Raw genomic sequence first — 25,052 nt, 5'->3', positions numbered from 1 at the left:
GTGGCAAACAGGCTCGCCATGTTCTGTCTCGCTGTCTGTCACATTTCTCTTTCTCGCCGAGGAGGTTATGTTTTTTTGCCAGCGTTAGTCCGTCCGCCTGTTAGCAAGATAACTCAAAACTGTTCTGGACGGATCTTGTTGACATTTTCAGTAAATGTTGGGAATCTTACCAGGAACAGATGATTTCATTTTGGTGATGGTCCACAAGAAATCCTAGATTCTGGATCGCTTGGAAATATTCAGTAACATTGCAGTCAATGGAGCTTCACAATGTGTTCCTCAATATCTCAGTTGATTATTGACCAATCTTTATGGAATTTGGAAGAGTCATGTAGGATGATTTAGTAATTAGAGTAATTAATTTGAGTAATTAGAGTAATTTATTTTTATTTTATTGGTATTGTTAAATGTCGATGATTTATGTACTATTTTATTTTAACATTTAAAACCCCATTTACGGATTCAAAAATGCACTTTTACTTTTCATGGTTGGTGCATAAAGATACCAAGAACCATTTATAATTTTGGTGATGATCCAGATCCCCATGTGGGAGGTTTAACAGTATGAGTAAACACAGTGCTCAGCACCGTGCCAGGGCACATCATGTGACTGCAGGCACTGTGACGTTTAAACCTGTTAATTCGTTTGCAGGATTAGGCTTGCATGTTGCAGGTTCAACGGGCTATATATGGGACTAACTGGAAGTCATGGTTTGAAAATAAAGGTGTGCATTTACCTTCTTCATTCATCATGAATATCTTAGGCATTTAAAATTATGCCTATGACGCTTGACAGCAGAAAGCACGTCAGGACAGTGGCTATTAATGCTCATTTATAGCTAGAAGCTCTGGGTTTAAATCCACCTCGGCCTTTCTGTATGGAGTTTTGCCTCCTCATGTGTTGACCCTGTGACACCCTATCCAGGATGGGCACCATCTCTTCACCGACATCAGTTGAAACGACATCCGGCTCCCCAGAACTTTTTAATGGATGTATGCTTCAAAAAAAACTTCAGCATCAGCTGTGGGGCAATGGGCTTTTTTCCCCTGATGAAATCCATTAATCCGGACAGGTCGCTTAAGATTTTATCCTCTTACAAAATGTTTTGGTCTTGTTTGGTGAGGTAACTTCTGTCCAGGCAAAATTGTAGTCATGTCTAGTATTTGAAATGAATTTGTAATTTTATGATCTTCTTTGTTCTTGTTGTTGTCTTGTTTTTTTTCCTTTCTTCCTTTTTTCTCTCTCAGTTTGTTTGTTGTGGGGGGTTTTTTTTGTTTTTTTTTTGGTTGATTCTATTTAGTGAGTTTGTAATAGAGGGAAGGATTTTATATAAGCCGTTTCGGCTCCTGCACAATTATTTGCCTTTGTATCATGAATATAATTTTTGTTTTAGGTTTATTATTGTGCATATGAATAAATAAACAATATTTTTTTTTCCTCTTTAAAAAAACAAAAACACGCGCAAGTCACCAAACGAAGAATGGAGAACAGTGAGTAATGAAGGAGTTTGTAACGTAGCAGTCCCGGGGGTGGGGGGCGGAGTCACTGTTCAGTCGTAGACGGGCGGGAGTCCATATATGGTTTGTGACGTAATGCGCCGGACGTGTCATTCACATAAAACTGATTCAGCCGGAATCCCCGAAGAGGAACCAAAAGGCGCGGACGCACGCGCCCGTGTTGTGCTGTTCTTCCGGAAGTAGGAGCAGCGTGTAGGTTCAGGATGAAGGTCTCCAGCATCGACTGCCGCCGCCTGAGGAGAATCATCCGGAAGCAGCGCGGAAGCTGCCTGATTGTGGATTGCCGACCTTTTTTCTCATTCACGAACTCCAACATAAAAGGCTCCGTCAATGTCAACCTGAACTCCGTGGTGGTCCGCCGGTCCCGGGGAGGCCCGGTGCCGCTGCAGTTCGTCATACCGGACGAGAGAGCCCTTCTCCGGCTTCGGGAGGGACGCATCTCCGCTATCGTGGCGCTGGATGAGCGGACGTCCCGCTGGCAAAAGCTGAAAAGCAACAGCGCAGCGCAAATAGTCATCAACAGCCTCTCACATCTGGCGAACGGGGCGAACATCTGTTTCCTGAAAGGTAAGAGGGGGCTGGAAAACAATGCAGATGTTGTCTGAGGTTGTTTTTAAGTTTTTTTTTTATTTGTATTGTCGGCTAAACTCAAGAACGGCAACAATAGGGGAAAGCGTTAATAGGGTTCTTTTAAAAAAAACAAAAAACAAACAGATGTTTTTGGTATTAAACTTGGTACTTAATGATATCCCACAAACTTCAAAACAAAACTCACGCGTGTATCCTAGTGATACTTGTACTCCTTTTATAAACTGAAGTAAATTAACCCATAAATAATTGTCTCGCTTTGTCGGTAGGTGTAAACTAACACAGATAATACACAGTAGCCTTGAATGCGTCATTATTATTTCACTTGCCCGTATACTCCTATGTAGTTTCGGCCCATTTGCTCTCACTATGATAAATATCCTGCCTGCGTCAGCGGAGGGAGGGAATGAGTCAGTGCGGGAAACGGAGAAACAGAGAAGCTGCGCTGCGATGATCAAAAATAAAAACAAGAAGACATGTTGTTCGAGCCGCGTCTTTCAGCGACGTGAATCTCGTTTGATCGTGGATGTGAAGCGCGCATCCATTTCCGTCTGTCACCTCTGCGTGCTTAGGATGTCGCCCAGAAAGGATTAGCGCGCCTTCAAGTGATTATAATAAGGTTATAACACTGTTAAGACAGTTCAGAAACGCTGCCACTTCTGAAGATGTGTCTAGTGTGTGTGTATAGATAGATGATGGATGATTGATAGATATAGATAATTTAATTTGTCAACCCAACTCACAGTGTCTCCCGTCCCTCTTTTCTCAGGAGGATACGAAAACTTCCGCTCTCAATACCCTGAACTTTGCACTGAGGTGAAAACCCTCGACCAAAGTGGAAGTGAAACGGAGAAAAGAGTCCACGGCCACAGCGAGAAGCCGTCTCACCACAAGCCAGATTACGATCAGGTATGGAAAGCACCTTTTGCCACTCCACTTCCCACTTTGCCGCACATTCGTCACATTATTCCTATAAAAACCAATTCTGCTGCTACCAGAGACTTTGTAATCCTAATCGACCAGCTTTTTCAAATGTGCGTGTTGACCTCTGACCTGCGCCACCTTGCATTCTATTTGTGGATGTTCTGCTCCACAGCTTTTTGGGGCTAACAGGTGTGTGGGTGTTTTTCTCATGAGTGGGTTCCAGGTGTTTTAAAGCCAGATTCATCAACATCTGGGTTAAAGTGTTTCGTCTCGTCAGTGGGTCGTGAAATCACATTGTTTTAAAACGATATGACAAGAAAGATTGTTTCTTTGCATTAAGAAAACGCATTGGAATCCCACACCATGAACGTAACAGTGGAGATCCATAGAAACAGGCATGATAATAAGATTGAATGAGAATAAACTACTGAATATTCATCACAATAAAGATGAATTTAATTTCTCCATCTCTCTCTCTCCATTCAGGGTCAACCTGTAGAGATCCTCCCGTTTCTCTTCCTTGGTAGTGCCTATCATGCCTCCAGAGAGGACTATCTCAGCGGTCTTCACATCACAGCCTTGCTCAACGTATCCCGCAGGGACCTTCGGCCGGCCGACGGCCAGTACGACTACAAATGGATCCCAGTGGAGGACAGCCACATGGCCGACATCAGCTCCCATTTTCAAGAGGCGATCGAGTTCATCGGTGAGTTGGAGTGAATATTTATACGCGCCACGCCTCGGTTCGCTGGTCTCTTATTGACGGCAGGCTTGACTCAAAAGTTCACGTCTATAGAATTGACGAGCAGGCTTTCCAAACGGGTTGTTGGTGCGCGTAAGAGCTTGGGAAGGAAATGGACGTGGATTTCCTTGTTTCCTTGGAAACCTCAGGGTGCAAGATTATCCTAAGGAGTCTTAAGAACAGCCCCAACTGAGTTCAAGCCGCCTCAACGCAGGCGTGTTTATTTTTTGTCTCGACCTCTTTGTCATCACAGAAAGAGGGCTAGAGGAAAACCTGCTGCAACCAAGTTAACATGATCATCATCATCATCATCATCATCTCCAGCTAGTCATCCTTCATTCAGGATTTACTCACTTATTCCGCCCCCCACCCCTCCTCTGACTTCCCTTTTACTCCTCCCCTCTATGCTGTCATCACCTCCTTGGCTTAATCTACCGGGTGTGGACAGTCAGTGTGACAACCGGATGAGCTGTTTTTCTTTAGTAATGGGGGGTTGGAGGAGGCTTGTGGGCTGGCGGACACACACACACACACACACACACACACACTCACACACTGAGAAAGCAGCTATTGGTTGATTACAGGTGGGAATTGATGATGGGCCTGAATGCACTGGGTTGGATAATGTGTTGCAGGGGGAGAGAGGATGTGTCTGTGTGGGAGAGTACAGAGGTGCTGGACACAATGTGCTAGCGGCTATTTATAGCCTGGCATGACCCGAGGACAAAGCTCAGGCGCACACACAAAAACACTCGGCTGACCGGCCGGTATCGGATGGGTCCCGTTATTGATTTTGTCCATTGCTTTGGAATCAGAATCAGAATACTTTAATAATCCAAAAGGGAAATTATATCAGCTCCACTCAACAAAGAAACAGAATATAACAGAAAAGTGGTACGTGCAAGTCTTCAAAGATCTGCTACAGGTCCTCATATAAAATGTGAATCCCGATGGCTTCATTATCAATCATTGTTATTTATCATTATTTATTTTATTTTATTTTCATTTGCTTGAAACAAACAATAAACTAACTAACTAACTCAATTGTCTTTTTTTTTTACATTTCTTTTTGCCTGCAGTGGCTGTTCATATATATATATTTTTAGGATTAGAGAGGTGCATCTGTAGGTGGGATGGGTGTTTTTCAGATAGATCGAGCTTTAAAATATAGTGAAATTAAGTCATGTTAATTGTGGGACTAGTATAAGACGTGTGTACGTTTCTGTCTCGGCGTTTAAGGTGCAACATTGAGGTTGATCGTTTGCCCTGTTTGCCTGATGCTGCTGCTGCTGCGTTTGTGTGAGAACAAGTGTGTTTGGAAGCGTGAATGCTAGCATGGAATATGCAATGACAAAAAAATATATATATTATAATGTTTCACTGTTAAACTCCCTGCCGATTCAAACACTTTAAAGCATAAAAAAAGAACGCTTGACGTTTAAATGCCAGTTTTACCGATAATCATAGAAAGTCAAATCAAAAATCTCCCGCTCTTCATCTCCTTTCAGATGGCGTGAAGCAATCGGGGGGGAAGGTTCTAGTCCACTGCGAGGCAGGGATATCGCGCTCGCCCACCATCTGCATGGCTTACATCATGAGGACGCAGCAGCTGCGGCTGGATGCGGCCTTCGACGTCGTCAAGCGGCGCCGGGAGGTCATCTCGCCCAACTTCAGTTTCATGGGTCAGCTGCTGCAGTTTGAGTCAGAGGTCCTCTCCACGGCCCCAGCTCATGCCGCCACACCCGAACCGGCCGCAACCTGCGCCCCAGAGTCGGCCTTCTTTTTTACCAATGACTTCACCTCCGCTTTCGACGCCGAAAACTTCGAGCCGTCTGCGTTCACCCTCCCTGCCTCCTGCCTGCCGTCGCCGACCCACCGCCAGTTCGAATTGAGTCCAATAACTGCGCTGCCTTAAAATGGACTGTGACTGCTCGTAGTCTTACTTGAAAGAAAAGAGGGAAGAAGCTGCCCGTGTGCCTGGTATTGAAACCATAGAGCAGATAAACTTAGCATAAGAAGATTGTTCAGTTCGTGGCCTATAAGATCCCACGCCACTGCTGTTTTCTTGATTTCTGTTGTCAGGAATGAAACAACACAGACCACTATAAACCTGCAATATACATGTCTTAGGCTGATGTTATGATTTGCCTGCTCACAAATACACTCAGGCATTTAAACCTAATTTATTTGAAAATTACAGTCTGTCTTATTTTTGGATGGCTGTTGGATGTTTGTGTTTAATAAATTATTTCTCCACGTGAAGGAAGTTGTTGTCATGGATTCAAAGCATTTGGTGCCAAGTAAAGAAGCAGGTTAAAGTAGTGTTTTTAGTGACGTTTGAAGCGTCTACATCTGAGAGGTTAGTTGGAATTGCAAGTGGAAAAAATGACAATAGACAGGGTCCAGCAACAAAGGACGCCAGTAGATACTGTCTACATGACTGGCTTATTACAAATGGAGAGTCAACAGTGACGCCTGACTGACTTATTTTGCCATCGTGCAAAGTTGTATTTAATAATATGAGGATTCTTGCTTCAGAATTAGGTGTGAACTCAATTATAACAAATCATTCATGACAGATCTGTTGCATTGGGATATTTTGTGAATTTTGGTAAAAAATGTCTTCCAAAATTCCTATTCGAAGCAGAGCAATATTGTGTGTAAGAATATTTAAATAATGGTTATTGATAATAATAACAGCACACCTCGTCTATTGACAAGGTTGCTGTTTATTTTATCCTGCAAGTTCATTGAACTCGTCCAACTCGGGTCTCTCTGGTCTTTGGCGGTCTTTGAAAGCCTAACCACACCGACTATACTCATAGGAGGATAACTTATTAGCAAACGTATACAACTTCTTACTTATGTAGAAATATACTCTGAATAAATATTAATTCGTTTAGTTATTTTGTAATCTTTGGCTCTGTAATTTTCTACCCCATTTAGTTTATTACTGCACATTATTTATTTTACGTTTATTTTTTTAAACCCTATTTTTAGGTAATGGTTTGGTCCATTCCGGCCGCCCCCGCCGCCATTTTCTATGTTATTCTCCTTTGCCACAATGTTTCACAGATTTTGAATACACATATATTTTAAGTTTTAGGCTATTAGCTTCTCGGCTTCTCTTTTTAGTGGAGGTGGGGACTTTTTCCCTCCAAATTCAGCTAAGGAGACGCCCTACTTAGACAACCATGTACATCAAACAGGTAAGCGGAGCCAGCGATGCAAGGTTTGTGTATGTTGCAGACCGTCACTGGCCTAACTTCAAAGAGGGTCCTTAAGCACTATTCGAATGAATGATGGTCAAAAGAGGGCTTTGCGCATAGCCTTCCGTTAATCCTGAACGCAGAACTCCGTGAATTCACTCAAAACAACGACACGTGAAATAGCTAGCTTGTCAATGCTAGCGTGGGCTACCTGTGTTTATCTTGGATTGCCTACTAAGCTAACGCTACGCGGCTAGCCGTGAGGTAGCGGATGTACAGTATCTGCTTTTGATAACATCACACCGTTAACACGTCGCGTTCGATTTCTTTAAATGGCATTTGATAGTAGTTTTGAAAGTTGTTTTAATTTACGAACAGTTTTGGAAACCTGTTAGCATTCCGAATGAAAGATTTATCCAGAAATCCAAGGCCCCGTGGGAAAATCTTCCATACTATTGATGATGTTATTTATCATATCTCGTCATGGTATGCTGTTAGTGTCAGAACTGAATTGGCAGGGTGATCAGTGGCTTGAACACGGTGGCGTCTGGCTTCTTGTGCAGGTCATCATCCAGGGGTTCCGAAGTTACAGGGATCAAACGGTGGTAGACCCGTTTAGTCCGAAACACAATGTCATCGGTGAGTAGCTTCTATTAGTAGTATTGTAGTACATAAATGTAAATGCATGGATTTTGAAAGATTGTACATATTTCAGCACATAAGTTGCCTGATCAATATTAGTGCGCCAAAGGCTTATATTTATGGCTTAGTGTGCGTTCCAGATTGTTCTTTTTATGCGCAATTCTTCTGTTACAGTCGGAAGAAATGGGTCAGGAAAAAGCAACTTTTTCTATGGTACGCGTGCTTTTTATTCACCATATACCTGTAAAACCATTTCTCTTGATTCGAGTTACTATTTATGTTTTGCTTTTTTTCTTCAATCTATTTTATTAGCCATCCAGTTCGTGCTCAGTGATGAGTTCAGTCACCTGCGACCCGAACAGCGCCTGGCCCTGCTCCACGTAAATACAGATGAATGTCTTATCCACTAAAGATCCCTGCTGCTCTTTCCAAAGTTAAATTAATATTTGACATAGTTGTGTAGACCTTTTATCGTAGTCCTACTCGTAATGCTAAAACCTGATGTTACTTCCAAATAATTGCTCTATCAGTTTTCTTCTTCCTCTTTCAGCTTGTCCCATCAGGGGGTCGCCACAGCAAAGTTATATATCTGTTAAAACACAATCCTTTTGGGCTATTTAGGAGTTCAAAATGCAATGCGAAACATTTAGTGATCATAAACATTGAATTAATACATTTCCTTCTGTTTCCATGTAGGAGGGAACTGGTCCTCGTGTCATTTCAGCTTTTGTGGAGATTATATTTGACAACTCTGACAACAGGCTACCGGTATGTATGGAAACTCTGCATGTTATTCCTATAGCTGTAATTGTAGACTCACTAACTAATGAATTGTAGAAGTATTAACCATCAGTATAAACCATTAGGTCAGCTGGTATAATGGCTGCTGTTTGTCTCTTGTCTGTTTGTGCCTATTGTTGCATGCCAATTGTGTTTCTTTAAAGCTCACCCGATTGCCTTACAACCACGTTAGCTTCACGTTAGCTCCACGTTAGCTTTATGAAACGAGGCCTGCCGTTCCTCTTGTCGTCATGCGTCTTTGAGTGTCCAGAAAAGCCAATGCATTATTATCCATCCATTTTACATCTTTTCTGACAAGGTGAAATGGCATAGGTCAACATTATGGGTGTCATTATAATTTGTCCAGGCGAGTAGTTTGTCTCGTAGCAAACTACATTATTATCAGAATGTAATTATAAATGACTATATTACCTTTGATTGTAGTCCCAATCCCTCCACTACTCTCATTATACCTATGATTATTTATAAGTGCCATTTTCAGCACCATAAAAATGCAAACGTTGTTTTCTACTAGTGTGAAACTGATCTTGCAGGCGTAACGTGAGGCATAACCAGCAATTCCGATCGATCACTGGCTTCTTCCTGACATTTCTCTCCATCCAGATTGACAAAGAAGAGGTCTCCCTGCGTCGTGTCATTGGTGCGAAGAAGGACCAGTACTTTCTAGACAAGAAGATGGTGACGTAAGTATTGCCTTTGATTGTCTGTCCATATGATCACAGAAAATAATAACCCTGCAAATCCACGCAGTTACTTCATGGTGTGATTGTTGCAGCAAAAATGATGTCATGAACCTCCTGGAAAGTGCTGGATTCTCACGCAGTAACCCTTACTACATCGTCAAACAGGGGAAGGTAAGGAAAGAGTGGCTTTTAATCTTACACTTCTTTAACACACGGTGCTTATTGTTTTAGTATTGTGTAATACAATACAGTATTTATTTATCTCCGGTCTGAGGGCATGCCGGGCTGAATACTAACTTGATGTGTTTTGGCATTCAATATGTTTACCTGAGTAAATAATTGTAAAGTCATAAAGGTGATGTTGTGCTGAATAATTACTATTAATGTTATAATTATAACTAGAAAGGCACTCGGAGAAAGAGACCTCTGCTGAGAAGCTCATTTCCCTCCTAATTAGATTTACACGTCCACAAGGTGATCTGGATCATCACCAAAAGGTTCCAAATTGTTCTTGGTATCTTTATGCACCAACCACGAAAAGTAAAACTGAATTGGAGTTGATATTTTTAACACATTTTTGAATAATTTATATTTATTGGTTTAGTTTTCATTTTTCATTTTTCTATTTTAATCTGTGTAGTAGGCTTTTGTTTTACTGTACAGGACACTGAGCTTCTGCCCTGTATGAAATGCGCTATATAAATAAAATGCCTTGCCTTGCCTTTTGTGCAGATCAACCAAATGGCAACTGCACCCGACTCCCAGCGTCTGAAGCTGCTGAGAGAAGTTGCAGGCACCCGGGTCTACGATGAGCGCAAGGAGGAGAGTATTTCTCTCATGAAGGAGACAGGTAGAATTTTTCTGCATCATAATTTTGCTCTCTTTTATGTTCTAGATGTGCTAGATGTTAACGCCAACACAGTTTTGAAGGTATCCATGCTGTTTCTGAATGTAAATGCAGGTCGCACATGTCATTTCAGAGCAATTTTTCTCGCAGGCAGTGACGTTTCGAAGCCTTAAACTCCGGTTACAGGCGTCCGCACGCAGACGCGTAAACAGTTTTCAAAAATTGTCACTTTGGCTGGAGTTTTAAAAAAAAAACCCAAGTAACTGCTTCTGTCCTTCATGTTCATGTTTTTTTCCCCCCATAAATTCCAAGTTCTTGTCTTTTAATCCAGGGGTCGTGTTCTCTATGTGCCGAAGCAGCTTTGCTAGCATGTCGCCACATATTATGCAGCGTGCACTTTGTGCAAGAGTCAGCTGTTGATACATCCGTGATTTAAGTCTGACTCCTGGTCTGTCTGTTAGAAGAAGAAGAAGCTTTCTTTTCTTGGATGTCGTCAGCTTCTCTTCTTTCTCTTCAGTTGGCCTTTTCCCCCTTTGCAAAGAAGCTCTCCAAAGACGTTTGCTTTTTGAAACATTTATTTTCGGTGACAATGAAGCATCGCAGGCGATTGCTACATTGGAGAAAATCCGGTCGTTTTTCAGAATAAAACACCTGTCAGACTCGAATAATCAATACAACGGAAATGATATAAATGTATTCTTTCTGTGCGGCCCGGTAAGAAATGTCTCACGCACCGGTACCTGTCGTAAATACGGGCGGTTTTAAGTCACGCAGATCGTAACTCGGGTAGTACCTGTTTGTATGTATATGTGTATATATATATATTATTAGATACAGATGGTTCTCACTTACTGACATACTCATTTAACAAGAAATCGATGTTACGACATGCGGAATGCACTGGCAGCGGAGTTATGAGTTGACGTCTTTATATATATATAGATTTAGATTGTCAGTGTCATTAAATGAGTTAATCTATCATATGTGTTAAAGAATGACTGTCCCTGAAAGTTATGTGTGCTGTTAATTGTGGTTCACATTAAAAAAAAAAAACCAACAAATTGACATGTCCTTCTCAGAGGGGAAGCGAGAAAAGATCAATGAGCTGTTGAAGTACATTGAAGAGCGTCTGCACACACTCGAGGATGAAAAGGAGGAGCTGGCTCAGTACCAAAAGTGGGACAAGATGAGAAGGGCCCTGGAGTACACCATCTATAACCAGGAGCTGAACGAAACCCGAGCCAAACTGGATGAGGTGAGAAAAACATTCAGGATGCGTTCTGTAAATGCAAGCGTGTTGGCCGTTTCATTCAGCGTGTGAGGCAAAATATTCTTAAGTCATTTCACCCAGCTTTGTAGATGGCAGGTATAGGGACATCACTCAAAAGATTTAGTAGATATGCTTGTTTAAGTTAAAATACATGTAGTTATAGACCATTTGTTGTGTCATGGACGCCAAGAATTGTATTTTTTCCTCTGTTGTGTTTATAATATATGTAAATTAAAAACAACGAATAATGTAATTTTCTATTGCTTTTTCGCAGCTGTCCTCAAAGAGAGAGACCTGCGGAGACAAATCAAGACAACTTCGCGATGCGCAGCAAGATGCCCGTGACAAAGTCGAGGTAAACCGTTCAACCTTCAAGAAGCATTAAATGGAATTGGGAAGTCAAAATAATTACGACATAATTTCTTCAGACGTATTACAGTATTTAGCAAATTATCTGATATCACATAACAACATTTCAGCTGGTCACCAAGTCAAATACTAGATATTATTTAACTCCACAATTGACAAATGTTTTAAACAAGGTTCTTCTCAATATATTAATAGCTCTTCTCGCAAAATGTGACATTGGTAACAGAGACGGTGATATGAAACGCTCACCATGCCATCACTTAGTTTTTGTCACCAATTACTGTAAGCAAAACTATGTCCTATCTGTTCACATTTAATAAGACATCAAAATATGTTACATTTAAAATGTACATATTTACATCTTGTGACGATTTGTGGCCTTGGTAAATAAGTTCAGAGTGTCCACTCCTTTGAATTGAATCTCACAGCCTGTTCCTTTATTTCGGCTCCCTTTCTCCAGGAGACTGAACGTGTTGTGCGAGAGCAGAAATCCAAGATCTCTGCTATGAGGGAGGAGAAGGAGCAGCTCTCGTCCGAGCGCCAGGAGCAGATTAAGCAGAGGACCAAGCTGGAGTTGAAGGCCAAGGACCTGCAGGACGAGCTGGCAGGCAATAGCGAACAGAGGGTACGGAAGCCTGCAACGTTGCCCTTCTTCCCTTCTGAACCATCAATATATGTAGAAAACTAGAAAAGCGCTCAGAGACATCCGCCTCCTAATTGTATTTAGACCATGTATAATAAATGTAGCGAGCATTTATTACTGTCGTTACGGTTACATGTTGCACGACTTCACCGAGGAAGACTCCTAGTGTGTGAACCCTCATCGACAACGGCAATAAACTGATTCTGTACACACTACACACGACAGAAGTCATCTGTACACCATCTTCCTCTTACAACAGTTCGGTTTGCCACATTCAACTTTCACTTTCTTCCGCTCCACTCACTCACAAATGATTGTTTTCAGATTTTACTGTCATTTTATAGATTATTTAAAAAAAAATATATATAAATAGCTTTTCTTGCTCTTTCAGAAACGCCTGTTGAAGGAGCGTCAGAAACTGCTGGAGAAAATTGAGGAGAAACAAAAAGAGCTACAGGAGACTGAACCTAAATTCAACATGGTGAAGGAGAAAGAGGAGCGCGGCATATCCAGGTAGAGATGACACTTTCCAGTTATTGTCCCGAAAATATGTTCGCCTTTCGAGGCAATTTAAACGCAATTTCTTTTGTTCGAATACCGAGTTGTTTGACTTCTGAGCCGTTCGAGAACCCGAGGTTCCGCTGTACATTGATTTGTTGAGGGATACATATGATCAAGTTGAGTCCCTGATGTTGATTTCTGTGTGAACGTAAACATCTTTGGAGCTCATAATGCTTTCATCTCCTCCCAGACTTGCCCAAGCCACGCAGGAGAGGACGGACCTGTATGCCAAGCAGGGCCGTGGCAGCCAGTTCACCTCCAAGGAGGAGAGGGACAAATGGATTAAGAAGGAGCTGAAGTCTCTGGACCAAGCCATCAATGATAAGAAGAGGCAGATTGCAGCCATCAATAAAGACCTGGAGGACACAGAAACCAACAAGGAGAAGAACTTGGAGCAGTACAGTGTAAGACGACAGAAACATGTAACACTGCTGCTCCATCTCCTCAATTCAGCTTTTCAGTCCCATTTTCAGAATCAGTTAGAGTAATAATTTAAGAATTGGAATCTCCACATCTGCCTAGGAGGTTAGGTTTTAACTCTTGTCTATCGGGGGGCTGGTTATTCTTTTCATGGGACTGTTAGCCTGTGGCTTCAAAGAATCTGTTATATTTCCAGGTGGATCTGGATGAAGGGGTGAATCAAATAATTCTGCGACTTCAGATTAGCATATAATTTAGTCAGTAACACCGTTGGGCTGAGGTTTGTGCTCTGCAGAGTGCTCCTCTAATTTTTCAGGAGTGGAAGAAAGTCACCAACAGCATACTATTATTACTACTGTATTCTAGAATAGTACTTTTTTGTGTGGTTATCTTCCTTTTATTTGAAGGTGATTAGAAGATGCTAAAATATTCATGTCTATTTCCATATTACATCAGGTTGCTGTTTTTAACGATACACACATAATGATATTATGTATCGAGTGTGTTTTCCTGAGAAACATTACTGCATTTTGATTCTAATTTACAGATTAGTGCATCTCACTCGCTGTCATCTTGTCTCTTTAGAAACTCGATCAAGACCTGAACGAGGTCAAGACCCGCGTTGAAGAATTAGACAAGAAGTACTACGAAGTGAAAAACCGGAAAGATGAGCTCCAGAGTGAACGGAAGTAAGAATTATTTGATCTGACAAATGTGTTTATCTTGGATTGAAGCTTTAGACTTGGCGTTTTGTTTGGTTTGGTTTGGTTCATATAGCATTGCTTGATTCTTAAGTGGATCCTGAGACAAGTCGTTTCTGTTTCATGTTTTGAATTGAAAGATCCGTCTTCTCTCGCTGCTGGTGCTCCTGTTTTCCGCCCCTTCTTTGTCTTTTTCTCTTCTTCGTACTGCGACTCATACTCCAGTGTAAGCGGCTTGTTTTCCTCCGATCGCACCTGCTCCACCATTTCCCAACATCCTCTCCGCTTCTTCTTCCCTTTACTTTGTAATACATGGCGATCGCCCACCTAAAAACAGCAACGCTACATACAATACAGGATGGGTCTCATTTTCAATGAGGACATGGACAAGACTGTCCCCATGACCCACTTGTTCTCACTTGTTCTCACTTGTTCAGTGAGTTTTATGGCAGCAGCTTGGTTCTCTTCTTCCGTGTGACACACGAGTGACCGTGTGGGTTTGTCTCCAGCTACCTGTGGCGTGAGGAGAACGCAGAGCAACAAGCCCTGGCAGCCAAACGAGAGGACCTGGAGAAGAAACAGCAGCTCCTCAGAGCAGCCACCGGCAAGGTCAGTGTTAGCCACAAGAGACCTGGACAAGGTGTGTGTGTGTGTGTGTGTGTGTGTGTGTGTGTGTGTGTGTGTGAGATACACACTGAAATAAAACAAATTATGGCTCAAATAAATGTTAAGTCTGCAGGTCCGCATGCAGGAATTAACCTGGTACAATAAATAAATAAAGTGTTCTTCTGCTCCAAAAGGCAGACCACACTTCTACTAATGCTCCTAATTTCTGAAAGGGAAATTGAAGACAAACCTTAACTTCAAAAGTTCCCCGTCTCTCATGAACCCAACTGAATACCTTGAAGGACTCATCGTTTGATGCAGCCAGTTGTCGGGATGCATCTGTCAAATGGAATCATTCATCTGCCTTTCTTCTGGCACCTTTTCATACATAACTGCATTTGTATGACGAGCGGGGCTCTGCAGAAGAACTTGCAAGTGTCCCGTGTCAAATGTCTCTTTTAGGCAAAGACATCTGGACATTCTCATTGTTTTCGTTCTTGTTCTTCTTGCTGCTTGTTCTTGTTCTTGTTCTTGCTGCTTGTCCCATCAGGGGTCACCACAGCAAGTCAACGTTCTCCACTTATTTGGGTCAGATTCTTGAAAAGTGCAGAATACTACTGTACATACACATACTACTACTACTACTACTACTACTGTACTTTCGGCTTGTCCTGTGAGGGATCTATACAGCAAATCAACTTTCTCCTCTTCACCCCGTCCTTTGCATCGTCCTCCCCAACACCAGCCCCTCTCATGTCCTCCCTCACTACGTCCATGTATCTTCTCCTTGGTCGACCTCTAGCCCTGTTCCCTGGCAGTTCCATCCTCAGCATCCTTCTACCGATATAGTCCCCGTCTCTCCTCTGGACATGTCCAAACCACCAAAGTCATCAAATGCCTAACCTTCACTGCCCCTCTTATGGCCTCTTTTCACTCCCAAGGAGAACCTCAGCATCTTCATCTCCGCCCCTTCCAGCTCCGCTTCCTGTCTTTTCCTCAGAGCAACTGTCTCTCAGCCGTCCATCATGGCTGTCCTCACCACTGTCTTGTAAACCTTCCCCTTCATCCTCGCTGATTCTCCTGTCACAGAGCACACCTGATACTTTCTTCCAGCCGGCCTGCACACGATTCTTCACCTCCTTTCCACATTCTCTCCATCACTCTGCACTGTTGACCCGAGGTACCTCACCTTCTTCACGTCTATTCCTTGTAACCTCACTGTGGTTACAAGGAACTATGTGTAGCACATAGTATAAGAGTGTTAAGAAATCCTTATGCAGCAATGAGGTACTCTCAAAGAGAAAAACCTTCGTGGTCATACGCATCACAATAGAGATTCGTTATGCCTCCTACTCATTCTTCTGTTGTGACCCTCCAGGCTATTCTGAATGGAATTGACAGCATCAACAAAGTCCTTGAGCATTTCCGTCGGAAGGGTATCAACCAGCATGTCATCAATGGTTACCATGGCATCGTCATGAATAACTTTGAGTGTGAACCTGCCTTCTACACTTGTGTGGAGGTGACTGCTGGTACTAGGTGAGGGCTACCTTTTTACATTTGAACTGCTTATTATTTTATTTTCAATCAAAATGTCACTAAACTTTTGTGACAATTAATGAAGTTTGCAGCAAAATACAAGAGAGAAAATTTGCTGCAGTTTTGCTAAATTTCTTGGTCCTATTTGTAACTGTGTAACTGATTTAAATTCTAATACCTGGAGATTGTTTGGTATTTATTATGACTGAGGTCACATAATATTGGTATATTGGATGGTTTTGCAAATTCACAGATTTTTCTTTTTTGTATATAAAAACAAAATTGACAATGTTGCAAACCCACCCACTCGTGCTTTTACATTCATGTCATTCCTAACCGTTACTCTGTGTCGACCTGCTCTTATGTATCCCAGACTGTTCTACCACATTGTGGAGACGGACGAAGTCAGCACCAAAATATTGATGGAGTTCAACAAAATGAATCTACCCGGAGAAGTCACATTCCTGCCCTTGACCAAGCTCGACGTCCGGGACACTGCATACCCAGAAACCAACGTAATTAACCACATTCATTCATTCATTCATCCTCCTCACTTATTTGTCTGTTACCGGGTCACGGGTCATGCTGGAGCCGATCCCAGCAGTCACCGGGCGAGATGCGGGGTACGCCCTGGACAAAAGAAATCAATGAAATGAAATAAACTTAAACAAACTGCATCTGGTTTATAAGTAGTAAATTTAGACCCCAACAACAAATGAGTCCAAGTCTAGGAACAGAACATCTGATGTTTTTTGTATCTCAAATCATATCAGGTACTTGATTACTTTCACCGGAAGAAGTGTACTGTAAATGTGTTTTAATCATACTTTAGTTTGTTTTGAAGAAGGAAGCACACTCCCTGCAGGTAAGATCTGTATTCTGAACGGCAAGCAGAAATTGAGCCAAAGGATGATTTATGCATAAACATTCACATTTGCATATACAACATAGTTTTTTTTCCACTCTCATGCATGCAATAGTAAAATATTTTTACTTTATTGTTGATGAGGTATGCAGTGCTGTGTGTTCATACCAATGTGTTCTTGTTCCACCAGGATGCGATCCCTATGATCAGCAAGCTGCGCTACAGCACCACTTTTGACAAGGCCTTCAAGCACGTTTTTGGAAAGACACTCATTTGTCGCAGCATGGAAGTTTCCACCCAGCTGGCCAGAGCTTTCACCATGGACTGCATTACTCTGGAGGGTGAGCTGCCCTGTGATATACAGCACAGTATACTATACAATGTGGGCCTGCAAAAAAAGGAAGTGTAAAGTTAAATCTGGGTCAGGAATCATCTATTAAAATAAGGATATACTGTATCTGAAAATATATCTCTGCCTGGTCAACTTGCCATTTTAACTCGAGGCCCATTTTATATCGACATCGACAACAATATTTTATTCTTAATGAACATTTCCTTGCCAGAAAAGTCCTTAGTAATTATTTTTGCAGTGTTGGATGGACAATTCCATACAGGGCCAAAGTACACATACAGGCTCAGTAACAAGTGGGAGATATATCCACTCTGTTGGAATCTTACTACCAGTTAAACACTGTCCTGTAGTTTAGAAGCCCTTTATCTTTCATATGCAGGACATTTTCCTAACCATGTGAATAATGCATTGCCTCTTAGGTGACCAGGTGAGCCACCGAGGGGCTCTGACGGGAGGCTACTACGATACCAGAAAATCCCGTCTGGAGCTGCAGAAAGACATGAGGAAGGCTGAGGAGGAGCTCGGTGAGCTGGAAGCGAAGCTCAATGAGAATTTGCGCAGGAACATTGAACATATCCTTTCTGTTTAAACATAAGGTGTTTGTCTGTACGAGATAGTGACGCATCGTTGCTCCCTTTGCTTGTATGGCTAGCTGTGCTGCAGATGCCACTGTGCGAGTCTACATCGTAGATTATAAATGTCCCTTCTTTAATATTGACACCATATGCAGTGTACTTCCTTAATCCCTGCTCCCACGCATTAACAATGAGATTGACCAACTGATGAACCAGATGCAGCAGATTGAAACACAACAGAGGAAGTTCAAGGCCTCCAGGGACAGCATCCTGTCGGAGATGAAAATGCTGAAAGAGAAGAGGCAGCAGTCGGAGAAGACGTTCATGCCCAAGGTGATGATGCATGCTGGGTCTGAGACCGGACTTCAGGCCGTTATCATCTGCCGGGGCATTCGTGGTGTTCATGGCACACTTTTCTTTTGTTGTCTTTCTTTTCAGCAACGCAGTCTCCAAAGTCTGGAGGCCAGCCTCCACGCCATGGAGTCAACGAGGGAGTCGCTAAAGGCGGAGCTCGGTACGGATCTGCTCTCCCAGCTCAGCCTCGAGGACCAGAGGCGCGTCGATGACCTCAATGATGAGATCCGCCAACTCCAGCAGGTCAGAAGGAAGACGGATCGAGTTCTATCCATTGTCGATTTTCATTCAAGGGATCTCTGGGACAGTTGAACTTATTTCAAAGTAACTGGAAGGTGTGAGGAATTTCTCGAGTTATATTTAGATGAAGAAGTGATTGGCGAGTTTTGGTATTCAGGACAGGAACCTAGAAGGACAGATGTGGTGGACTTTGTCAGAAGGATGGAAATGGCATTAATGAATGCTTATTTTCATAGGGCTTAGAACATAGGGTGACCTACGAGAGTGGAGGGAGGAGCACACAGGTGGACGACATCTTGTGTAGATGGAGGAGTTTAAAGAAGGTTGGTGACTGTAAGGTCGTGGTGAGAGAGGGTGTAGCCAGCCAACAGGCTGGGGGTGAAGACGAGGAAGAAGGCAACGCAGCCTGATTGGGTATCCACAGTTGAGTCTCTGTATAAGAGACGGCTGCTGCGGATTTCTCAGAACATTTTGAAAGGAGAATCTCATCCTCTTCCGGATGAGTTCCCCCTCGTCCTTCAAGTGCAGAGCTGTAGGACAAATCGTTTCAGGAATATCTTTGTCCCCCCCTTCCATCGTGGCTCTAAAATAAACTGCAGCTTTGGGGTTCGTTGTTATTTTAAAGTGTGTGATTCCTGTATTTTTGTTGCAGACTATGGACTGACTATTGTTCTCTGTTTGTTGTTGTATGTGAACGCCAACCTCTGTCTAATGCCGCAAGCCAAATCTAGTCAGAGCCAGACGGAGATGGGAAGGTGTTGACAGAGACCAGTAGGGAGATGGAGGAATCATTTTGAGGAATTCATGAATGAGGAAAATGAGAGGGAACTATGGATAGTAGAGGAACCTGTTGTTCACCAGGAAGTGACAAAGATTAGTGAGGGTGAAGTTAGAAAGGCAATGAAGAGGATGAAGAATGGGAAGGCAGTTGGACCGGACATCATACCTGTGGAGGTGTGGAAGTGTCTAGGAGAGGTAGCTGTAGAGTTTAATACAATCCTAGAGGGGAAGAAGTTGAAAGAGGAATGGAGAAGTGTGCTGGTGCGCATTTTTGAAGATTAGGAGATAAGGTCAGAGAGAGCAGACTTTGATGGTTTGGACATGTCCAGAGGAGAGACGGGGACTATATCGGTAGAAGGATGCTGAGGATGGAGCTGCCAGGGAACAGGGCTAGAGGTCGACCCGGGAGAAGATACATGGACGTAGTGAGGGAGGACGATGCAAAGGACAGGGTGAAGAGGAGAACGCTGATTTGCTGTATCGACCCCTCACGGGACAAGCCGAAAGTACAGTAGCATGTGTATGTACAGTAGTAGTAGTAGTAGTAGTAGTATGTGTATGTACAGTAGTAGTATTAGTAGTCTGCGCTTTTCAAGCATCTGACCCAAATAACTTTCTCCTTCGTGCTGGTCCGTCTCTTCACCACAGGACAACAGACAGTTGCTGAATGAGAGGATCAAGCTGGAAGGCATCATGACTCGAGTGGAAACGTATCTCAATGAGAACTTGCGGAAGCGTCTTGACCAGGTGGAACAGGTACGCTGTCATTTTCTGTATCTTAAAAACAATGTCATTATAGAGCAATTTATACTTTTTTTTAAATTTTATTTACGTCTCCCGGCCGTAAAAGTTAACTGTAGTCTGCTTGATTCATTATGTGCGTTTTATTATTTTTTTACAGGGTGTCTTGAGAGCTAAACTCTGGTAGTACTATATTTATATTGTTGTTTTATTACTCTTCATGAACTTTACATAATTATTAGAATAATAATTCACTAATGTTTTAATTCCAAGATGTTGTATTCCTCTTTTTTTTAAATTTAATTATGTGGCCTGATTCTCACTGACGCAGGAGCTAAACGAACTTCGAGAGACTGAGGGAGGCACGGTGCTCACTGCCACGACGTCTGAGCTGGACGGAATCAACAAACGAGTGAAAGAAACGTTGTCTCGATCAGAAGGTGTGCCTCCTCAAGACGCTCTCTAAACCCTTATCGCCAAGGGCAACAGCGTTTACGCTGCTCAAAAGCAACAGAAGAAGAGTCTGACCAACTTGACATGACGAATGTGTAATATCATTTCAATAGATTGTAAATCAGTAGAAACACAAACTCACTTTTCTTTGGAGAATCCAGCAGGCGACTGTTTTTCAAGGTTTCTACGTGCTCGCATTCATTGTTTCATCCGTTAGTCAAGCGCCTCGTAATGCCTTTCCCAGATCTGGATTTGCTGATTGACAAGACGGAGGGCGAGATCAAAGACTACATAAGGAGCATGGAGCGCTGGAAGAACATTGAGAAGGAACAGAACGACGCCATCAACCATGACACCAAGGAGCTGGAGAAGATGACAAACAGGCAGGGGATGCTGCTCAAGAAGAAAGAGGAATGCATGAAGAAGATCAGAGAGCTGGGCTCACTGCCTCAGGAGGCCTTTGAGAAGTACCAGACCCTCACACTCAAGCAGGTACACATTCTTAGACTACACAATTCTCACAAACTATCATTCCAAACTCAACAAGATACAGATGGCTCTCTATCGAGAGAAAATATTAAAGGGAATAAATTGTGTGCAATTTTAAAGTACAAACAGTCGAACATAAATGTTCAGTTATCAAGGAAACACTTGATTTAACATTTCAGGCTATTCAAGCTTAGCATACCTAGCGCTCCTGTTTTTACAATCTCCTATTTCTAACAGTTGTTCCGTAAACTGGAGCAGTGCAACACGGAGCTGAAGAAGTACAGTCACGTCAACAAGAAGGCCCTGGACCAGTTCGTCAACTTCTCAGAGCAGAAGGAAAAGCTGATCAAGCGCCAGGATGAGCTGGACCGCGGCCACAAATCCATCATGGAGCTCATGAATGTCCTGGAGCTGCGCAAGTATGAGGCAATCCAGCTGACTTTCAAACAGGTACGGGACTACGCGTCACTTCCTGTTCAACCGAGGATGCGTTCACCTCATTGCCCTGACATGGCAACGTGTTATTTTTTAATGGGTGTGTGATACACAGAGTTAAAGAGACAAAGCAAGCCTGGCTTCGAAGGACCACTAATGTGACTGAGATGGTTGATAACAGTCTGTATTCTGAGCATATCCTTGGTTGTAGAGCTAAAATGGTGAGGAATGGAGTATCAAAGAGACTTTTGATGATTCAGTTGTTGCGCACACACAAAGAAATGTCTCTCCAATCTGATTGATAGCAGACATTTTGGAAACATTGAAATGTACACGTTTACTGTCACATTAAAAAAAAAAAGTAGGAAGTTTTTCTCCATGCATCATCAACTTTGCTGAAAGTAAGGAAATCAGCATATTTTCTTATCTGATATATAATATATTGCGTCTGCCTTCTTTATTCCCTGGCCCATCAGGTGTCGAAGAACTTCAGTGAGGTTTTCCAGAAGCTGGTTCCTGGTGGTAAAGCTACATTAGTGATGAAGAAGGGCGATGCCGAAGGCAGCCAATCCCAGGATGAGGGTGAGAGCGGTGCAGACAGCGAGAGAGGTTCTGGTTCGCAGAGCAGCGTTCCTTCAGTGGACCAGTTCACCGGAGTCGGCATCAGGGTGAGCGTCTTTTTCCACGTATTCATTTGACTCCTGCCAAACGCTCCCTCGTGGATCTTAAGATTGGACCTCTCCTGTCCTGCGAAGGTGTCGTTCACAGGAAAGCAAGGGGAGATGAGAGAGATGCAGCAGCTGTCCGGGGGTCAGAAGTCTCTGGTGGCGCTGGCACTGATATTTGCCATCCAAAAGTGCGACCCTGCTCCTTTCTACCTGTTTGATGAGATTGACCAGGCCCTCGATGCCCAGCACAGGAAAGCCGTTTCAGGTAAAGTGTTGATTGTAAATGCAATGTGTGTTGAGAAGCGAATAGGTTTGTCTCGTGTATAAATTGTCCATGGATAACAGGAAGCAAAGCAGTTGAATTTATGCCATTTATGTTTTTGATTGTTGTTTCCTGATCAGAGCATGTCAAATCAACGGTGTTTCTATATTTCTGTTTTATTTGCTTCAGTCCTTAAACGCTTTAATTGTGGTTCTGTAATCTTTTCTTTTACACCCCTTCCAGTCAGCTTTAAAAAATGTAAGAAAGTCCTCATTACCCTTTTTTTTTTTTTTTTTTTTAAATGTGCCAATTCCAGACATGATTGTGGAGCTGGCAGGCCACGCCCAGTTCATCACCACCACCTTCAGGCCGGAGCTGCTCGAGTCTGCTGACAAGTTCTATGGGGTCAAATTCAGAAACAAGGTGAGAAGCAACTAAATGCTTTAGTTTGACTTCATCTCCCAGCGCATCGGCGCCGTCCCCCCCCCCCCCTGTCTGTGTTGGTTGAAGTCTTGAGAAAAATGTGAAATTTCAATCATGATTGGTAACAATCTTCCGATTGTGTGCACCAAAGATTTCAGAGTTCTTCAGTCATTAATTTGCCACCGTAGATTAGACGAGCATAATTACAGCGATGTTACTGTTGAAAGTAACGTATAACAGTAACATAACAGCATATTGACAGCCGCAATGTTCCAGGCAGCATTTATATTTTAATGTCTTTGCCAAAGCAGGGGGCCCCGACATTTTTCCTTCCATGGGGCGGCGGTTCAATTAGAAAAAGGCTAATGTAATATAACCACTAAACCTTATCAATCAATCAATCAATCAAATCTTTATTTGCAGACACAATGGTCCAATTAAAAAGCACACATTATATTATATATTATGCACTTGTAATAACTATTAACCGGTTATTACACCAATATCTACTCACCATAACAGGCACATTTGTTGAAGTTGTGTCTTCTGTTCTTCATGTTGGTGCTTTTTCTTTAAATAAATTCCAGGGTTCTTGGTCTCGATGTGCCGAAGCAGGTTCGAGTCTCCACATATTACTCAGAGCGAGCTTTTGAAATCTACCCAATTTCAAAAACGCGACTTCTTTGTCTCTATCCCGTTCAAATTGTAACGGCTCCCTGCCACATCTCGCCTCAAACAACGGCCGGTTTCATGTATTGTGTCGCGTACCGGTAGTTTTGTGCGATCGTGCACAATGACAACCTAATTAATGCTGCCGTTTTTGATGGATGAAACGATTACATTCTAGTCAGAGTGACTGAACTAGCGTAGCATGGATCAGACATTAACCATGTGATTGTGTTCAGGTAAGTCACATCGATGTCATCACAGCGGAGCAGGCCAAAGACTTCGTGGAGGACGATACAACCCACGGATAACAGTCCTCAGCACTTCATCACCTTCGTCGTTGCATCATCAGAGGCTGTTAACGCGTGTTAAAGATTTTCTGTGTAGAGCACAAATGTTCATGGTTTTCTTTTTACAGAAGTGTAGTTCTATACTGAAATTTAAGATCTCCTTTTTTTTTTTCTGAAGAGGTCCTTGAGGGATTTACCCGTGTGTGTATTTTCCGAACGCGCAGTAGTTTTGGTCCGAGCTTTGGTGCCAGAGTTCACAAAGATTCAGGAGCTTTTCAGAAAGCAGTTCATGTTGTGCACTGGGGAGACGGTTTAAAAGATTTAACTGAAAAATATTGAGCTGAAACTTTAAAGGCCACGAGATGAGCGACTCTTTTCTGATGGATGTTTGATTTTTAGTGCTGTCTTTGTTCACTGTCCTTTGATGTATCAGGTTTGTACTCATGGAATAATGTTTCCCATAATAAGCTTCATGTTTTTAAATGTTAAAATGTTGTGACTCAATTTAATGGTTTTTACCGGGTTTCACAAGTTCCTGTTTTATAGATTAGTTAAATCCATGACATGCTTAGTTCCAAACAGCACATATTCATTCTGGAGAAAGACATTGTTCTATGAGTTGGATCAGTTTATATTTCAAAAACAAAACCGACTAGATTAGTGGACAAAGCTCTTATTAAAGACACACAACATGAGTTGTAAATCAAAAATCAAATTTGTTTTCAACTGGATTTATTGTTTGGAATTACACTCCTCGTATTTTGCTCAGTTGCATTTTTGCTTTTTCAATGTTTTATTTTCTTTTTATGTTATTTGAAACCTCAAAGAATTTGTGATTGAAAAATAAACTTTGACCTTATCCGTGTTTTTTCTTAAAAGGACCACTACGTGGCGCTGTTTCACAGCTCTAAGGACAGCTATGCTCTTAGTTCTACAGACAAGGTATCTGAAATTAGAAATACACCATACAATAAGTTTCTCAGCCTTCAAGCAAAATGGCAGTAGTTAAAAAAAAAACATACTTCTTATTCTACAAAAATAAATAAATTTTTGTAGAGTAAGAATTATGTTTTTTTTTTTACTATGTCCATAAATGCCATAGTACAAAAATATATTTATTTCTGCGACATTTATGGACATAGTTCTTGTTATCTTAATTGCTTTAACTTGACTATAAAAACCAAAATGCCCAACATTAAGGATCAACGGCTCTAATTGGGGATATAATGTTGAATCTTGAATAATGTTCAGTTTATGTGGCTGGGGGAGGAAACCACTTTCTAGCTAGTCTCAGGTTCAACACAAGGTCAGAGTCTGGTACTTGCTGCACAGCCTTTTTGCTATTTATCATGTCAATGATCCTTTTTAATTGCAGTGTGTCAGAGGAGATCTCATG

General features: G+C 42.2%; 2 protein-coding genes across 2 annotated transcripts; both read left to right on the top strand.

Moving 5' to 3' along the window:
* Positions 1–1,660: 1,660 nt before the first annotated feature.
* Positions 1,661–6,034, top strand: LOC137915857 (dual specificity protein phosphatase 5-like). Its single transcript, XM_068758976.1, has 4 exons — positions 1,661–2,085; positions 2,876–3,015; positions 3,517–3,736; positions 5,281–6,034. Exons 1-4 carry the CDS (start codon positions 1,722–1,724, stop codon positions 5,685–5,687), a joined length of 1,131 nt encoding a protein of 376 aa, XP_068615077.1. The 5' UTR covers positions 1,661–1,721; the 3' UTR covers positions 5,688–6,034.
* A 932-nt stretch (positions 6,035–6,966) lies between these two features.
* Positions 6,967–24,515, top strand: LOC137915856 (structural maintenance of chromosomes protein 3). Its single transcript, XM_068758975.1, has 29 exons — positions 6,967–6,981; positions 7,545–7,620; positions 7,798–7,836; positions 7,936–8,003; positions 8,320–8,391; positions 9,028–9,107; positions 9,200–9,278; positions 9,840–9,957; positions 11,034–11,209; positions 11,499–11,579; positions 12,054–12,218; positions 12,628–12,749; positions 12,988–13,201; positions 13,803–13,906; positions 14,428–14,527; positions 15,903–16,063; positions 16,437–16,578; positions 17,119–17,269; positions 17,700–17,852; positions 18,037–18,188; positions 18,294–18,452; positions 19,878–19,985; positions 20,302–20,410; positions 20,668–20,915; positions 21,150–21,362; positions 21,824–22,015; positions 22,103–22,280; positions 22,594–22,700; positions 23,606–24,515. The coding sequence occupies exons 1-29, from the start codon at positions 6,967–6,969 to the stop codon at positions 23,675–23,677; spliced, it is 3,654 nt and encodes a 1,217-aa protein (XP_068615076.1). The 3' UTR covers positions 23,678–24,515.
* The last annotated feature ends 537 nt before the right edge of the window (positions 24,516–25,052 follow it).

Source organism: Brachionichthys hirsutus, unplaced genomic scaffold (genome assembly GCF_040956055.1).
Source record: "Brachionichthys hirsutus isolate HB-005 unplaced genomic scaffold, CSIRO-AGI_Bhir_v1 contig_224, whole genome shotgun sequence".
Taxonomy (NCBI): domain Eukaryota; kingdom Metazoa; phylum Chordata; class Actinopteri; order Lophiiformes; family Brachionichthyidae; genus Brachionichthys; species Brachionichthys hirsutus.
Note: the sequence above shows the minus strand (reverse complement) of the source record. Positions and strands in the feature narration are given on the sequence as shown.